Here is a 15,972-nt window from a genome sequence, read left to right as displayed (position 1 = left end):
TTTCGACAAGAGTATATCCATGAAAAAACACTCAAGGCACATTGGTAAGATTCATTTAGCAAAGAGGTGAAAATTAGGTTCTTGGTGAAGAGCCAAAGTTTGCTGAGATAAATAGATATTTAAAATTTGGATTCCTAACACTGAAGCTTCTTTTAAGAGCCTTGACGACATAGCTTGACTTGACTGGGTTAATAATGGCTGAACATCTTGGCTTCATAAATACATAAATGCACCTCATTAGCAGAGTCATTACCAATACAGAACCCAAAAGCGTTGGTCTCCCCTCTGGTTTACCGCATTATACTTCCCAAACTTTAACATACTCAACTTTGCAACTCCAGCAGCCTGATACCAGAAAATGATTCTTACCTTACTTGACTGTAGTCCATGGTGAATAAACCATAAAGGAAAACAAAGAGCCCCACCAGGGCTGCAGGGATCAACATTCCAGTGTACCATCCCAACCAAGCAAAGTATAGGCCAATCTTTTCACCGTAATATCTCCTGTGCAACACATAAACAAGAACATTTCAGTAAAACAGCAAGTAGTCAATACTGATTTAGAAACACAACGATTCCTTGAAATTCTGCCATATAATATGTAGTTACTCTTAATTTGGATGCCTCTGTTTATAAAATGTCTTCATCTAATATAAATGCATAGTGTGGGAAAATTATTGGAGAATAAATAATGTGCATGCAGAAATGTTTGATGTATGCTAATCAATACAACCACTTGACCTTCTACCTTGGTGCCCCTTAGACCCGATTTGTTATTAGATGTTGATGGCTGCATGCTGGACTTTGCAAACTAATTTGAGTGAAACTTTATGTTTACCAAACAGGTGACCATAGGCTTGGGCATGTCTTAGCAGTAATTTAGTATTTTGAAAGCCAGCACGTGTGTACAAGCCATTTTTGCAGCGTATGTACTTTCTTTTGTATTTGTGCCACATATCTACATTCTGGTGCCGATTCCGATCCTGGAAAAACCGGGTACGAACCGTCAGTCGGAGTGTTTTCTCCGTCCGACTCGTACCCGGGAAAAAAACATTACAAACATGCAAGTACGATTCGCACGGAAACACCATTTCCGTACGAACCGTAAAAAACACCGGCCGACGAAAATATCCATACAAATGTGATCCGGGAAAGCGCCGACGTGACGTCGGGACGCATGCAGCCTGCGTTTCACGAACCAGGAAGTACGAATCGCACCCACAGCAGTCCGGACGGCAATATTTTTCTGGCACCCAAAAAGCGAAGTACGCCGCGAAACGACCAGATTAGGGGGCCCGGTACGCGCCGTACCTCCCCCCAGCCCCCGTAAGTACGCGCCGAACCCCCACCCAGCCCCCGTGAGTATGCGCCGAACCCCCACCCGTGTATGTACACCAGTGTATGTACGCGCCGAACCCCCCCCAGCCCCCATAACTACGCGCCGAACCCCCCCAGCCCCTGTGAGTACACGCCAAACCCCCACCCGTGTATGTACACCAGTGTACGTACGCACCGTACCCCCACCCGTGTATGTACGGCGCGAACCCCCAGCGCGTAGCGCTGGGGGTTCGCACCGTACCTACACGGGTGGGGGTATGGTGCGTACGTACACTGGTGTACATACACGGGTGGGGGTACGGTGCGTACGTACACTGGTGTACATACACGGGTGGGGGTACGGTCCGCACGTACACTGGTGTACATACACGGGTGGGGGTTCGGCGCGTACTCATGGGGGCTGAGGGGGGGTTCGGTGCCTACTCACGGGGGCTGGGGGGGTTCGGCGCATACTCACGGGGGCTGGGGGGGGTTCGGCGCGTATGCGGGCAGATGTCTCCATGGTTGCTATGGGAGTTCGGTCCGTACGGTGCATTTTCCATACGGTTGTAACATCGGACGCACGGGACGGATCGTACTTGCGCGGTCGGACTTCACTTTTCACATTTGTACGTAAAATCGTCCGGGGATGTGTCGGACACTTTTTCCGACCCGAGGACGTGTGGGAAAATTTTCACAATGCCATTCGTATGGACTTTTTCCCATGCGAATCGTACTTGGCAGTTTGTACGCTACTTGTACGATTCGTACGGTAAAAAGACCGGATACGAGGCGTACGGGGAAAAATTTTCCAGGATCGGAATCGGCACCTCTGTGTGAGTGCAAAACTTATAAGCACATTTACAAAATGCACTGACGTATGCTGAAATGTATTTGCTCTCCTCTACTGTGTATTTGTACTCCTCTACTGTGTATTTGTACTAATGCGCCCAATGTGGGTATGCATCAGCTAATTATTTTTACACTAGTCGTAGGGGTCCCTTTTCCTTTTGTGGGTCCAGCAGTGAGTGAGCTGGGCCCAGTCGAGTGAATCTTACCCTGTCGCGGGCAGTGTGTGGTCACCGAGACCCATGCTGCTGCGCCTGAAGGGGGTGAGAGAGTACCATCAAATATCCTCTTTGATTCAAAAAGGCAAACTTACACTTTTGAGTAACTTTGCGATTTTTTACTATTCACAAAGGTATTTTACAAGTAGTATCTTTACGACAGTCCTAGCCTTTCATATGTGGAGACTCTGCAGTGGTAAAGATGCTACTCGTAAAATACCTTTGTGAATAGCAAACAATTGTAAACTTACGCAACAGTAGACGTTTATCTTTGTGAATCTGGCCCCTGGTGTGTAAGAAGTATAGGCCATTGTATGCCATGTAAGGCATATCTTTCTGGTTAATTACACGCATAACCATTTATTAAGCACTTTACAATAAGTGTTTTTAACTACCTCAAAATAAATCATTTCAACAACTGAGGTTAATAATAGATTTCGAAAGAAACCCTGCAAGATTCTAAAATTAAAGCTTGCAAGGTACCCACAACTCTTTGATGGAGTGGATAACTCATTGAGCTATAATATCTGTATTCTACCTTCTCACATGCAGGTAATGAAATCATTTGTGCAAATTGTATTTAGTTTATTGAAGTAACAGGAGCATCATTAGTACAGGTGTAAAAAGGCCCAGAAATTTCTCCAACTGACCTGAACATTTAATCCTCAACAAAGTACATTGCAATACAGAACACTAAATGATCCATTAATAAATAATATGGCTTCTGTGCACAATTGATAGAATGTTACATTAACCAATAATTACATAGCTTATATAAAGAGTCCATAGAACGAAACAAATCCATATAGCTACACAGCAACCACACGATATTTCACCCAATACAAATCAGTCACTTACACAAAAGCACAGTAGGCCCAGAAAAAATCACCATCTGTATTTTACAATGTTTCTTACCTGCGACCAGAGAATGCACATATATATCCAGCAGGCACCTACAGTTAACTTTCCACAGCTATACACTGAAACTTGCATGATAAATCGCTCTTTGCTGTTTTTCATATGAATGTGCTGCCCCCAGGGCAACACAAGTTAGTGGCTGCCTTGGGGGCCGCACATTCCTTCTAATTTCTGCGCATTTTCCTTGATTGCGCCGATCACACCTTTTAAAAGGTGCACCCAGTGCAATCAAGGAAAATGCACTCTATGTATAATACGGCCCCTGGCGAACAGGAGCAAGTTTGACCAGGGCCAACAGAAACAGGGCCATTTGGCTCAGACCAGAGCAACCAAAACCATGACGACAAGCGCCCAGGAAGTCTGGCTTCATGCAGATTAGAAATAGAAGAATCAGGAAGACAAGAGGGGCAAGAAAGAGATAAGCCTAGAAGTGACTCAGGGCACGGACCCGGAGGAGGACAAATACCACAGGACCAGGGCCACAAAGGCAAGGAAAATAAGTACTAAGGAGACCAAGAGGCCCAGGACAAGGATGATCAGGACCAGGAGGAGTAGATGGACCATAACTAGTTGGAACGGTTCAATAATAGGAGGAGAAGAACTAAGCAGTTGAGGAATAGGAACAGGAACAGGAACAGGAGAAACCGGAGGACTATCAGAAAGATCAGAAGGATGAAGAGGCAAACCAGGTGAATGAGGAGCAGCACCTTTATGAGGCTTACGAGGATCAAGAGAAGTGAAAAACCAGAATGATCATGAGTGTCAGAAGGATGAGAAGGATGAGGGTTGGCACTAGAAAGGACAAGACATGTACACAGAGCATGGGAAAGACTAGGAGGAAAGCCAAAAAGAGGAGAAGGACCAGGAATTATAGGAAAAGGAAAAAGACACGTATAATGGAGATGACAGTGGGGTGGAGGAAGAGAAGGACGAGGAGAAGGATGATGGAGAGGAGCAGAAAGATCAGGACGAGGAGAAGGGGGCGAAGGAGAATGATGAGGTGAAGGAGTACCCTGAGAAGAAGAAAGTTTGTATAAAGAGATGTCATTAGTTACAGAGACCAATCCTCTTAAAAGCAATTATGAGTTACTCTTCTTAGGCCACAGACCCGGGTGGAGATCTCCCAATTTCCACCAACAGAGAGCACTGCATGACTTTAGCAGCTGTCTAAAATTTAGGGGTGGGCCTAACTCATGGAATTTGCAAAAGAGTAATTATGTTAAATAACAGTAAGACTATGCAAAATTAACTGGAAATAAGTGAGGACTGCAATCCTGTATTTAGTGCTATTTTTATAATGCAAAACGAACCCTTGAATCCAAAATGGTCCTGAGGATGCATTTTTAGCTAACCAAATAGCACCAAATGCAACACAATATGAGCAGTAACAGCCAGCATCCCCTTTCCCTCTGTTCCAGTGTGCCTGTGCAGGCATTTCTGCCCCAAATTATGTTACAAGACAAACGCAAAATTACCAATATTGCTCTGATTACTCTTGTGTATTTATAATTTCACCTACGCATACTAAATCTGTTTGCAAGTCACTAAGTAAATAAGAGCAGGTTTCCTGCTACATTTTTTTCTTGTTGCCAAATGCTATAGGGGCATAGTTTATTAAAATAATTTATAGACTGTCTTTCGTTGGCTCTGCTGTTAATGACTGTCACTTGTGACTCCGACTCTTATGACTTCACTCCCTTTCTGATGTGGATAATTTATGGGATCTGAGAGGAAACATTCTCAATTGTCAGCACTTGGGCCCTGATTACAAGTGCAAGGTTAAATTATAATCTCTGTTCAAATGTGTTTTAGAGGGATCACAGTTACGAGTTCACAGTTACGAGTTCTGTGATAATCATCACATCCTTGGAGTTTTCCCCTAATAAATTCTGGAAGGTCAAACCTGTCTAAATTTATCTGGAGGAAAGACCGGTAAAAGGAAAAGCATGTGGAACTTTGTATGTTACATTTTGGCTCCACATGTTATGTCTCATTTCTGTGATGTGGCCGATAGGGAGATTGTCAACATCGCTAAGTTAGCATGAGCCCAGCAGCCATGATCCTGCTTTTGCATGCGTTACTACCTAGCTTTGTTTTTGCAGGACTCTGTTTATGCCGTTCACATGAGAACCGTCTGCTTGGCTCATTTTCTGCTTATTCCTGGAGTTTGTCTGAACACTGTGAGCCAGGTCGATAAACAATACCCCTTGTTATTCTGTTCTGGTCAGTCCCTAGCACCTAGACAAAACATTCTATCATCGCTGCTGCTGGAAACTCGTGCTTTAATATTATGGGGATGCATGTTTAGGTAACACACACTTGGAGAGGGAGCTTTCCAGGGTGAAGAGCCAGGCAGTTCCTATGATGAAGCTATACCATCTTGGCACTTAGGTTTGGGGTCTGCTGACAAAGCCCAGACATCTTCTATTATATAATAATACTTATTCTTGCCAAGGGAAGGGTGGTTAGGCCTTATAGTCCTTTATCCACTGTCTTTATATGATGACATCTCCATTTATGATATATGGCCTTGCTGCAATGCTAACTGTATTGATTTTATGCATTTTGCTGCCGGTTGTGGCTCGAATACTGCGTTTTAGAGCACGATAGTTGAAATAACTATTTTAAACTATATTCGTGTTTCAGTAAGTTCTTATTGTGGACAGGTACAGGAGTGTGAGCGAAAAGGTGTGTCTTGTTACCACGATTCCTGAGAGATCCGGGAGTGTTGTGTTCTGGGGTGTCTAATCGTTTGCTTCTTCATAAGTGTGTAGGAGAGCGAGTGAGACACTATAGCTAGTCGGTCCTGGGTTTGTGGGCGTTAAGGTGGTGGGAAGGCTTAGATCTCTGTACATCGAGGTCCCATTTTCCTGTCCATAGTTCTGTGAATGTGCAGAATCCCTGCAACATTTCAAAGGGCACAATTTGTAATAGGAGATAATTTCCACACCTTTAAAATTCTGACCTCATGGATTTTAAAAGGTACGATAATAATTGACCACTCATAACAAGGGCCTACAGCTAAAGCATTTTACACTGTTATTATACATGTGCATGTGTTACATCGTGTGCATGTGTAATGCGTCACATATGCAGTCTAAATATGAACTGCACGTAGAAAAATAAAACATTCCTGTACATTGCAGTATTGGGTAGTTGCCTATTTACCTTTCGTTTGTCCTTTTATTATTTCCTTAGTGTCATTCTTGGAATTGGAATTGGAATGTAATGATGTAGGAGAATCCTACGTTGAGATTAGAGAACTGGCTGAGAGATTACAGGCAGATGTGTATGTGCTTCATGCTGGGGTATTTATTCTACATATAAATCCATTGTACTTGCCACTCAGTGTTGAATTTATGTCACCAGTTTGGCGACGAGTGGCCCCAACGCTTACACCCAGGCCAGTGGTCCCTTTGTATGAACATTTTCGAGCCTGGTGCAAATTGCACACTCAGCCATTATACTACGAGCACTAGAAGGTGGGGAAAAAAGGATTTTGTTATACAAGTTCTGCGTAGGTATTTAGAGTGGAACATTTGTTAGGAAGTTGTGGGTCCAGGATATGACCTCTATCTATTTTTACTTTTTAGTACATGTGACCATTCATTTTGAGCAGCGTCTTTGGACTCACCGAGCAGCTCATTCCAGTTCTAGCACAACTCTCTTGCCACATTCTTTTCTCCATCCTTTCTTCCTTCTGTGGTTCTACCAATTTTGCGGGGGACCGATGTCCTGCACGCATGACGTCTACATGAACAACTTCTGCAGCCATCTTTATTTGGGTAATAGATGTGCGTACATTACATTTAGATGAGCAACGCTACTCACGTTGAAGTTGAAAGCAGCGATACGCATGCTCTATAGGTACTGTGTAGTGGTGAAATTAATTTGTCAGGCAGCAGTTAAATGTTGCGTGAACTATTGCGTGTCACGTGTGGTGATCCGCACACCATTAAGGCAGCATTACAGTATATTGTGTGTGGATTTTAGTGGTGTGTACACCTGCTTCATCATAGTGACAGGCACATAAAAATATAACTGAACTCGGTATTTGTCAAGCATTAAGCATATCTCTATCTAAAAGGCATCTGGGATTTTTTTTCATTAAAACCTTTATTTCCATCTCTCTTATTATCCTTACACTGTGCATTATTCAGGCCACAGCTTTTTAAGTTGTAGCCTCAATTTTACTCCACCCCAACCTTTTGTGCCTTTCTCTGGAGAAGTGGCATGAATGGAAAGAGTATTTTTCAAATTATATCTCCACTCTGGATGAAGAGGATGATTTCACCCCTGAAAAGAAGAAGAACATTTTGTTACACTCCCTGGGACCCATTGGTTTAGAGTGTACAATCGTATTGCAAAGAAACCACGGGCTTGGGACGATTTATTGTTACACAAAATGGAAGATCTTGAAGTATATTACGCCCCTACAGTTTGCATGGGTATTGAAAGATATAAATTCTACTGCAGAAAACAATTGAAAGAGGAGACTGTGGAGGATTATTTTTCTCCCCTAAATAAGTTCGCTTTAATGTGCCGTTTTGGGGTTGTACATGATAAGCTCCTCAGTGGCCAAATAGTTATGCATACAGCTAATTCCAGCATACAGAGAAGTCTATGAGCCAAGTCTTCAGGAAGTAGTTGAAATTGTTAAACGAGCAGAACTTACAGGGCGATGCGCAAAGGCTGTTTTAGCTGAGACCAAGATCACAATTGAATCAGAGGACAAACAGGAAAGTAAAGATGTTGTGAACAAAATCAAGTCTGGCAACAAGTCTGTTTCTGCACGGGATAAGAATCCAAAGTCTACATACAAAAAGAAATAATCACAGTATAGTAGATTAAATGTTACAGGTATGGTTTTTCTAGGCATTTGGCTAATGACAAAAAATGTCCAGCCCAGAATCAGAGGTGTTCGGGATGCAGGATCCTGGGGCATTTCCAAGAGGTCTGCAGAAAAAAGTATAATAGGAACGCAGCAGTTAAGCTTTTAAGAAGAAGAATCTGATTCTGGAAGTCAACACAGTGACGTTGATGACACCAGCATGTGTGTTTTAAGTGTAGATTCTGAGTATGATGTGCTGAATGTTCTAGGTAATAGGAAGAAGCCTAAATGTGATATTAGTATAGGAGGAGTTACAATCACTGTCTCTGCAGACTCTGGTTCACCCTACACTTTAGTTGAATCAGTGTGGAATAAGTAATGTAAAACTGTTTTAGGAGCAGACTTAGAGATGCCTGATATTTGTCCCAAAAGTTTCACGGGGGAACCCATTCCTTTGTTAGGTTACAGTAAATTTACTTTTCAATGTTAGAACTGGGAAGCTGCATGCAAATTATATGTTTTCAAAACTGGACCATCTATTTTGGGGTTGTGGGACCAAGGCGAACTTGGTATCATTTTGGATCCCAAGGGTATGGAAACAGTTCTGCTGTACAGTGGGATCTAAACAGAGCAAAATGTTTGAAGGAGTTCCCTGTCATGCTTTCAGAGAGTGTTGGAGAACTCAAAGGCTTCCAGCACAGAATCATTTTAAAGGAGCATGCTGTTCCTTACATACATGAGGCAAGAAACATTCCCATGGGCTTCAGGTAGGAAGTTTCCAAGGAGTTGGGCAAACTACTTGAAACAGAAATTATAGAATCAGTGGAGTCCTCAGACTGACTTGCACCTTTAGTGGTGGCACGACATGCCAATGGCAAAATCAGATTGTGTGTAGACCTTAGAAAGAATATCATTGTGGACCAATTAGCCCTCCCAAAGATTAACGAAATGATGTCCATTACCAAGAGTGCTAAATGGTTCACCACTATCGATCTTACCTCAGCCTACCACCAGGTCCCTTTACATCCTGTAAGCCGCAGGTTAACATCTTTTATTACTGCGTTTAGGTATATTCGATTTGTGAGAGTACCATTCGAGTTGGCCTCAGCTGCTGCAATGTTTCAACGAATAATGTTCAAGTTGTTTGAAAAGGTGAAAAAGCAATAGTTTTTCAGGACAAAATTTTGGTCATGGGGCAAAAGAAAGTGGAGCATGACCACAAACTCAGAGAAGTTCTGAATATCCTGAAGGAGAAGGTACTTATTGCACAATACACAAAATATATATTTGCACAGAATGCAGTTACATATATTGTCCATGAAATAAGTGAAAAATGTGTAGAATCCAAAGCATTTTTGTTGGAAGGTATTAGAAAGGCTCCTGCTTCTTTCAACTAAGATTAAATCAGAGTCTTTTTGGGCATGGTAGAATTTTACACTAAATATATTCTGAACTTCTCTAGTTAGGTGGCTTTTAAAGAATACGTCTGAATTTGTTTGGTCTGATGAATGTAGGGAAGTGTTCCAAGGTATTAAAAATGGCATATGCAAAGCACCAGCTTTACAGAGTTTTGACCCGATGTTAAAAAGTATGGTAACCACAGATGCCAGCTGCAAAGGTTTAGGTGCAGTAATCACACACTTGGATGGTCAGGGGGACAAGTGCATTTTTGCTTTTGCATCTAGATCAAGTACCCCAAAGTAAGAGAAGTATTCCATAATCGAAAAAGAGGCCCTGGAATGTGCGTGGAGCTTACAGCACTTCAGAGTGTACATCTGGGGTTCTCACTTTACCCTCAGAAGCAATCACAAACCATTAACAAAGGTTTTGACTGTGAAGGGTTTGTTGACTGCATCTCCATGACTAGCCTGCATGTCATAAGGTTATTGGATTACAGTTACTATGCCTGCTTTGTGCCAGGAGTTAAGAATCCAATTGCGGATTTCTTGAGTAGAATGCCTTTACTTTTAGTGGACAAAATTGATAAAGAATGTGATAATTGTGGTTTGTCAGGTGCCCATGATGGTATTTTGGAAAGTGAATGGGTAGAGGCAACTGTTAAGGATGATGCTGTACATAAAATAAGTGTTTAGATTCAAGATGGTTGGCCCACCAAGAAGGTTGTGGAGGAAAAGTTATGTGTTTTTCGGAAGCTAAGACATGAAATGTTGTTCGAGGATGGTAAGATTTTAAGAGCAGAGAGAGTCGTTCTCCCAGAGAGTCTTAAGGACCTTAAGGACAGAGTGCTAGAGTTATACCACGAAGGCCAAGTATATGTACTGATAGTCGGGTATTGACTTAGCCATTAAAAAGAAGTTACCCATCAGATTTCCTAAGGTGCGAGGAGAACGTATTGGATTGGACATTTTGGGTCCTGTTCAGGATGACAGTGAGCTCAAGTATGTCATTGTTAACTTTGATCATTTTGCCAAATGGCCAGACATTAAGGTCGTTTCTAAAGTGGATGCCCAATCTATTGTGGGTTTTCTGGATGAAGTATTTCTAAGGGTTGTGTTGTCCTAAGCGATTTTGATGGCCAAAGGACCCCAGTTTTGTTTTGAGGTTTTCAAAGCATTCATTAAAAGGAATAGTATAGTACACAAGACCACTTCCTATTACTATCCCGCTGGAAATGGTCCTTTGAGCACTTCAATAGGGTGCTCAAGAACACAATTCAGTTGGCCAGGGAAGCAAATTTGTCCTGGTTCGAGGAAGTATGGCGCACTGTGTGGCCTATAGAGTCACAACATGCAGTTCGACTAGATTTGGTCTGTTTGAGATTATGAGGGGCAGGTCTCCTTATATTAAAGTCAATGTTGTATGGATTCACAGTTCTAAGAGAAGTGAATCGACCCCAGTGGCATTGAAGGAATGTATATCCAAGGAAAAAAATAAATATAAAGAGTGCCATGACATGAGAAACAACTGTAAAAGAGTGGAGGTTTCGGTTTGAGACTGGGTGAAGGTGAGGAAACCTGATGTGAATAAAAAGAATGAAGGGAGATTTTTCCAACCCTTGAAAGTGGTAAAGGTTTTGTGCAATTCTATCCAGTTAAGTGATGGTAAAGTGTGGCATCTTAGTCATATCTCTTTGTATAAAGGTGAGAGAAGAGTTCCTAAGGTTGTTCCTGATGTTATGTTGAGTAATTCGGATTTGTTATTGGATGAGTGTGTTGCCGTAATGACTAGAGGTCATAATTGTGATGGAAGGAGGGAGGACTAAGAGAGCAGGTTGGAACATCAAACTGGGGACGACATCATCATGGGTGATGGTACATGTTCCCTTTACCTCGTCTGAGTGTGCGGAGGTAAGGGGGTGAAGACTGGGATGCAAGCTCACTAAACCGATGAAATTGAATGACTATGTATGCAATTGAATGGCTGGTTTTAATTTGTAACTATATGTGTTTTTTTATTCCACTTGGGACATGTAGAATGATTAAAGCAATTTAGCTTTTGTTCTCACATTGCATATTGTAATTGTAAATGTATTGTGTGTTTTTTTTTTCATTTTTGAGGGAAGGATATTTTGTATTGGGTAGTTACATATTTACCTTTAGTTTGTCGCTTTATAGTTTCCTTAGTGTCATTACTGGAATTGGAATTTGAATGTAATGATGTGGGAGAATCCTATGTTTAGATTTGAGAACCGGCTGAGGGATTACAGGCAGATTTGTATGTGCTCCGTGCTCAGGCATTTCTTCTATGAATAAATCTGGTTGTACTTGGCACCCAGTGTTGGATTTACTACATATATGTGTGAGTTCAAAATATGAAGTTAGCTCATGCACGGGCTCCATATTACGGCAATTCCATATCTGCCATTTACGTCTATGCACATGTATTATTAATATGTAGAGAACATCAAAAATCATAGGATGCTAATGATAATTTTTCAATTATATAGAAATACAGAAACGTAATTTACACATGCATGTGGTATATAGAATATCCACGGTCCCAAAGGACACGTTAGAGGTTCTTTCATCTGGATCAGATAAACTATTGAAACACACTGTCATGTTCAAGCGAAGGTGGGGTGGGAATACACCATAGTACGCACTGTTGAATGAAAAAGGAGGAATGGAGTGTACATGATTTAGAACTACATCTCCCATAAAGCAAGGGGGTACTTCGTAGTTCTACCTCTCTCTATATATATATGCACCACTCACATACAGCCCGGTGCTTGTCACCTGATATCCGTCGTCTTCCTCGGATGGCTGCTGCGCTTGCTGCTACAGCCGTTGGTTCCTGGAATCAGTGAAAGACTGCATCAAGCCTGTTTCTTTTCACTCGCACTGGAGCGCATTCACCTTCCCCCTGACTTCTGACCTCATTGTTTGGAGCTCGCGCTGGAGCGCATTCACGAGCCATGATTAGGCTCAGTACATTTTTTAAATGTCCTTTTGAATTCATTGCGTTCCCGTGGGGCCAACATTAGGGGTGGGCGGAATTTACGAAAGCGACTTTCGCAAATTATCGCGAAAATGTTAAAAATCTCCGCAAACAAGCGGAAATATCGCGAAGATGCGGAAGTTTTTTTCCCGCCCGTTCGCGATATTTTTTGCATGGTTGCGGGTCGCTAACTTACCCCTGCGGTTGCTCGCGGGCGCGGTCATCTTGTTTTCAGTTGTCTCGCGGTGCATGATCGCAAGAAGAAAGACGTGATCGCGCGACGCATGACGTCACTGCGGACGCAAACTGTCGCGAGACAGCGCAAATGGCTAAAACAACACAACATCTCATGGAGAACGCGACCGGATCGGGAAAACTTGTCGGCGAATGCGGGGATTCAGGTAAGGCGATCGCGCGCGCGCGAGAATGTATTATTGTACAGCGCGAGCAAGAACCAAATTATCGCAAAGCTGCGGAATGCGGAAATTTTGACATTTCCGCGCTCTCCGCGGAACGCGGAAATGCCAAATTATCGCAAATTCCGCGAACGGAACGGAAATTTTGCCCAGGCCTAGCCAACATTATTGTGATCTCGTGCTGGAGCGTGTTTACGGGCCGAGGTAGGCTCAGAAAACCCTTCATGAGCTGTTGAGAGGCTCAGAGTGTTAATTTTCATTTTTTCTTCCTTTGGGTATTGCTTGCCTCACACGCTCTGAACCGCGTGTAATCACTGGAAGCCTTCTCGTGGACCCTTGAGAAACTCCTCATATCTGTCAGAGGATTGCCTAAGCAAAGTACCTGAACAGTCATTCCTTGCAGGATATTATCTGTTGTCTTTTGCTATACATGGTCCATTCCGCTTGGAACCTTTCCCAAAGTCAAGCCTTGATTTATTTTCTTTATTTTTACATTTTTGTGCCTTTTTGTATCGGAATGAGTGCGGCAGTTTTTACTGTAAGTGCATCACATATTATATAGATATATACCTTGTAGTTGCTTAGGGTGGTGACTTCATGTGCATTGTGTTGTGTCTCACTTACAGGGAACACAGGGCTATCGTAGGAGTGAAGTACACAACTCCAGAACATTTCCCCATCAAGTGTTTTCGCAGCTGCACCTTTATTGTTTCGTTTATCCCTTTTCTCCCTTTCCTCTACTGTGATGTTGCCTATGGAGTGGTTCTATAATACTCACAGGTGATTCCATACAAGGGCAAGTGGTTATCTGGCATCTTCCATCACTCCTGCTGTATCCAGCTTCCAAAGTTAGTGGTCACCCATCCTATGTTGTGACACACTCAAAAGCTGATGAGAGGATTGGTTGTAAGTTGTCTAACCACTGGCAAAGGCTTAGGGTAGCATCTCAACCCATCGTTCGTTTGCTCACCATGCCTCCTCAGTTTGGACCCTGCTATATGGAAATCAGTCTTTATCTTGCTCTTCATGGGTACAGTCTAGCCCAAACTGTCAAGCCAGGTCCTTCCTAACTGAACCACAACACAAGCAAGTTAGGTCAGTACATTCCAGTTAGGTCGCTACATGAAACATGACTTTCATACCCCCACCCCTCAACTTGTCACAAAGTCCATTGTCACAAAAACACTGGGTGTTATTTCCACTTAAATGTATCTTGTGACAAAGTGGATTATTAATTGAGGTGGATAGTAGTCGGGCACAAGTAATAATGTCTTAATTCTTGTTAGATCCAGTCAAGGTTTCACTAATTTGAAACTGAGCTCAACCCATATTAGGTATGTCATAGAGCAGATAGGAAAATCTTAACAAAATGTGTAAAGCATTTAGCTGTACCAGAACAGGGTAAAGGTCTAAAACACAATACAATTTATAAAAATAGAGAACATTTGAATGACTAAAAGTAGATGAAAACAACAAATATCCAATAACGGAACCAGAGATATAATTTCTTAAATGTTGATAAAAATAGCGAAAATAAGTATAGAGTGCCAAATTTGGACAACTGGTTGCGCTAGACGGGGTAAAGTCGACAGTTAAGTCTGTCCGCGATCAATCACCAGTCAGATACAGTGACTGGGTTCTTCCTGGCCTGGGTTCTTCCTGACCTTCTTTTTTGTTAGAAACAAACCTGGATGTTGACGAGCCGTCGATGGGCTCATCAGCGTCAAAGGCAGTAGTTGGAGACGGAAGCCGAATACCGGGCTTAACGTCAACAGATTGCAGGAGAAAAGGGTCCTGATTCAGTTGTCGACGAAGGTGGGGGAATTTTGGATTTCTGCATCCTCAACGCCTTTGGCACCAATTGGATCGACTGTTCTTCAAGCTTGTTTGTAGAAAGTTTTCAAGTCCCAGCTTTTAGCTTTGGACAGGGGGAGTACACTTTGTCAGCAGCCATGGGTTCCAGGACTTCAGGGACAGGACTAGAGTGTTAGGACTCACTCCAGAAGAAGCCACCAGTAGGGTTAATGGAAGGTCCAGTTGGAACAGGTCAGCAGGCCTTTTTTAGGAAAGTGGCCTTCTTGCAGATTTTTTGTCCTTATAGCTTAACAGGAGGTCAGCCAACTGACCCCTGGAGTTAACTTCTGTGTCCTGGGTACAAGTGGGAGCAGGTTGGGCCCTTAGGGTTCCCCTCTCAGGTCTCAAAAACAGGTGCAGTCTTTCTCCTGTCTGCCACAGGTCCAGTAGTGTTCTGAAGAGGGTGACCAGGGGAGCCATATTTATGCCTGGGACTAGCCTTTGGGTGTGGGCAACTCCTGGCCCCTCACTAATCAATAGGGAAAGGGTTCCCAGGGATAACCCTACCCACTTTTGCAGCAGTTTCTGATTGCCCTACTGCAAACAATCCCAGAGTGCTCCTCACTCCCTTAATTCAGCATGGTAAAACCCATATTCTCCTGTTCAGAGCCCCTGTGCTCATCCTAGTGGTGTGGCCAGGGAAATGAGCAACCACTTCTCTGTCGTCACTCAAAATTGGCTCTGGTGACAGTTCCTCTCCCACTGGGATTGAACCTGGTTGGCTAGGAAGATAAAAGGGTAACAGGTCTAGGTCTGCCAGTGACAGAGTAGGAATCCTTTGAAGGTATGAAAGGGGCTGGGCACAGCCTCCAGGCCATCCTGTCAAGGGAAGGTCAAACTCTCCCTACACCAGGCCTTTCTCTCAGCTCTGAGAGCCAATTTACACTTTGTCTTATATTCATCTCTTTGGTGAAATCTGTAAGCCTCAGACAAGTGTGTAAGTAGGCTTCTAGGGGCTTTAGGCAGATTAAAGGTGGCTTTTTAAAAGTACCTTTTGTAAATTATGTTACAAATCTGACCTTACCAATGAATTATATTTGTAATAAATATTTTAAAAAGTCAAAAAATTTACATTTTAACTTTATTAACTTTAATAATGTATCCCAGTGCTTTCGTGTGGAAGAGCTCAATCTGCTACAGTAAAAATAGCTTTATGGCATTGTCATTGCAA

General features: G+C 42.8%; 1 protein-coding gene across 1 annotated transcript in view; it reads right to left on the bottom strand.

The window, feature by feature from the left end:
- The window catches only part of ANO3 (anoctamin 3), a 1,942,403-nt gene that overhangs the window by 790,105 nt on the left and 1,136,326 nt on the right, over nucleotides 1-15,972 (bottom strand). The window contains exon 11 of the mRNA XM_085643623.1: nucleotides 370-504. Within this exon, the coding sequence (XP_085499749.1) occupies nucleotides 370-504 (135 nt within the window). The remainder of the gene's footprint in view (nucleotides 1-369; nucleotides 505-15,972) is intronic.

Source organism: Triturus cristatus, chromosome 3_1, assembly GCF_964204655.1.
Source record: "Triturus cristatus chromosome 3_1, aTriCri1.1, whole genome shotgun sequence".
Classification (NCBI taxonomy): domain Eukaryota; kingdom Metazoa; phylum Chordata; class Amphibia; order Caudata; family Salamandridae; genus Triturus; species Triturus cristatus.
Note: the sequence above shows the minus strand (reverse complement) of the source record. Positions and strands in the feature narration are given on the sequence as shown.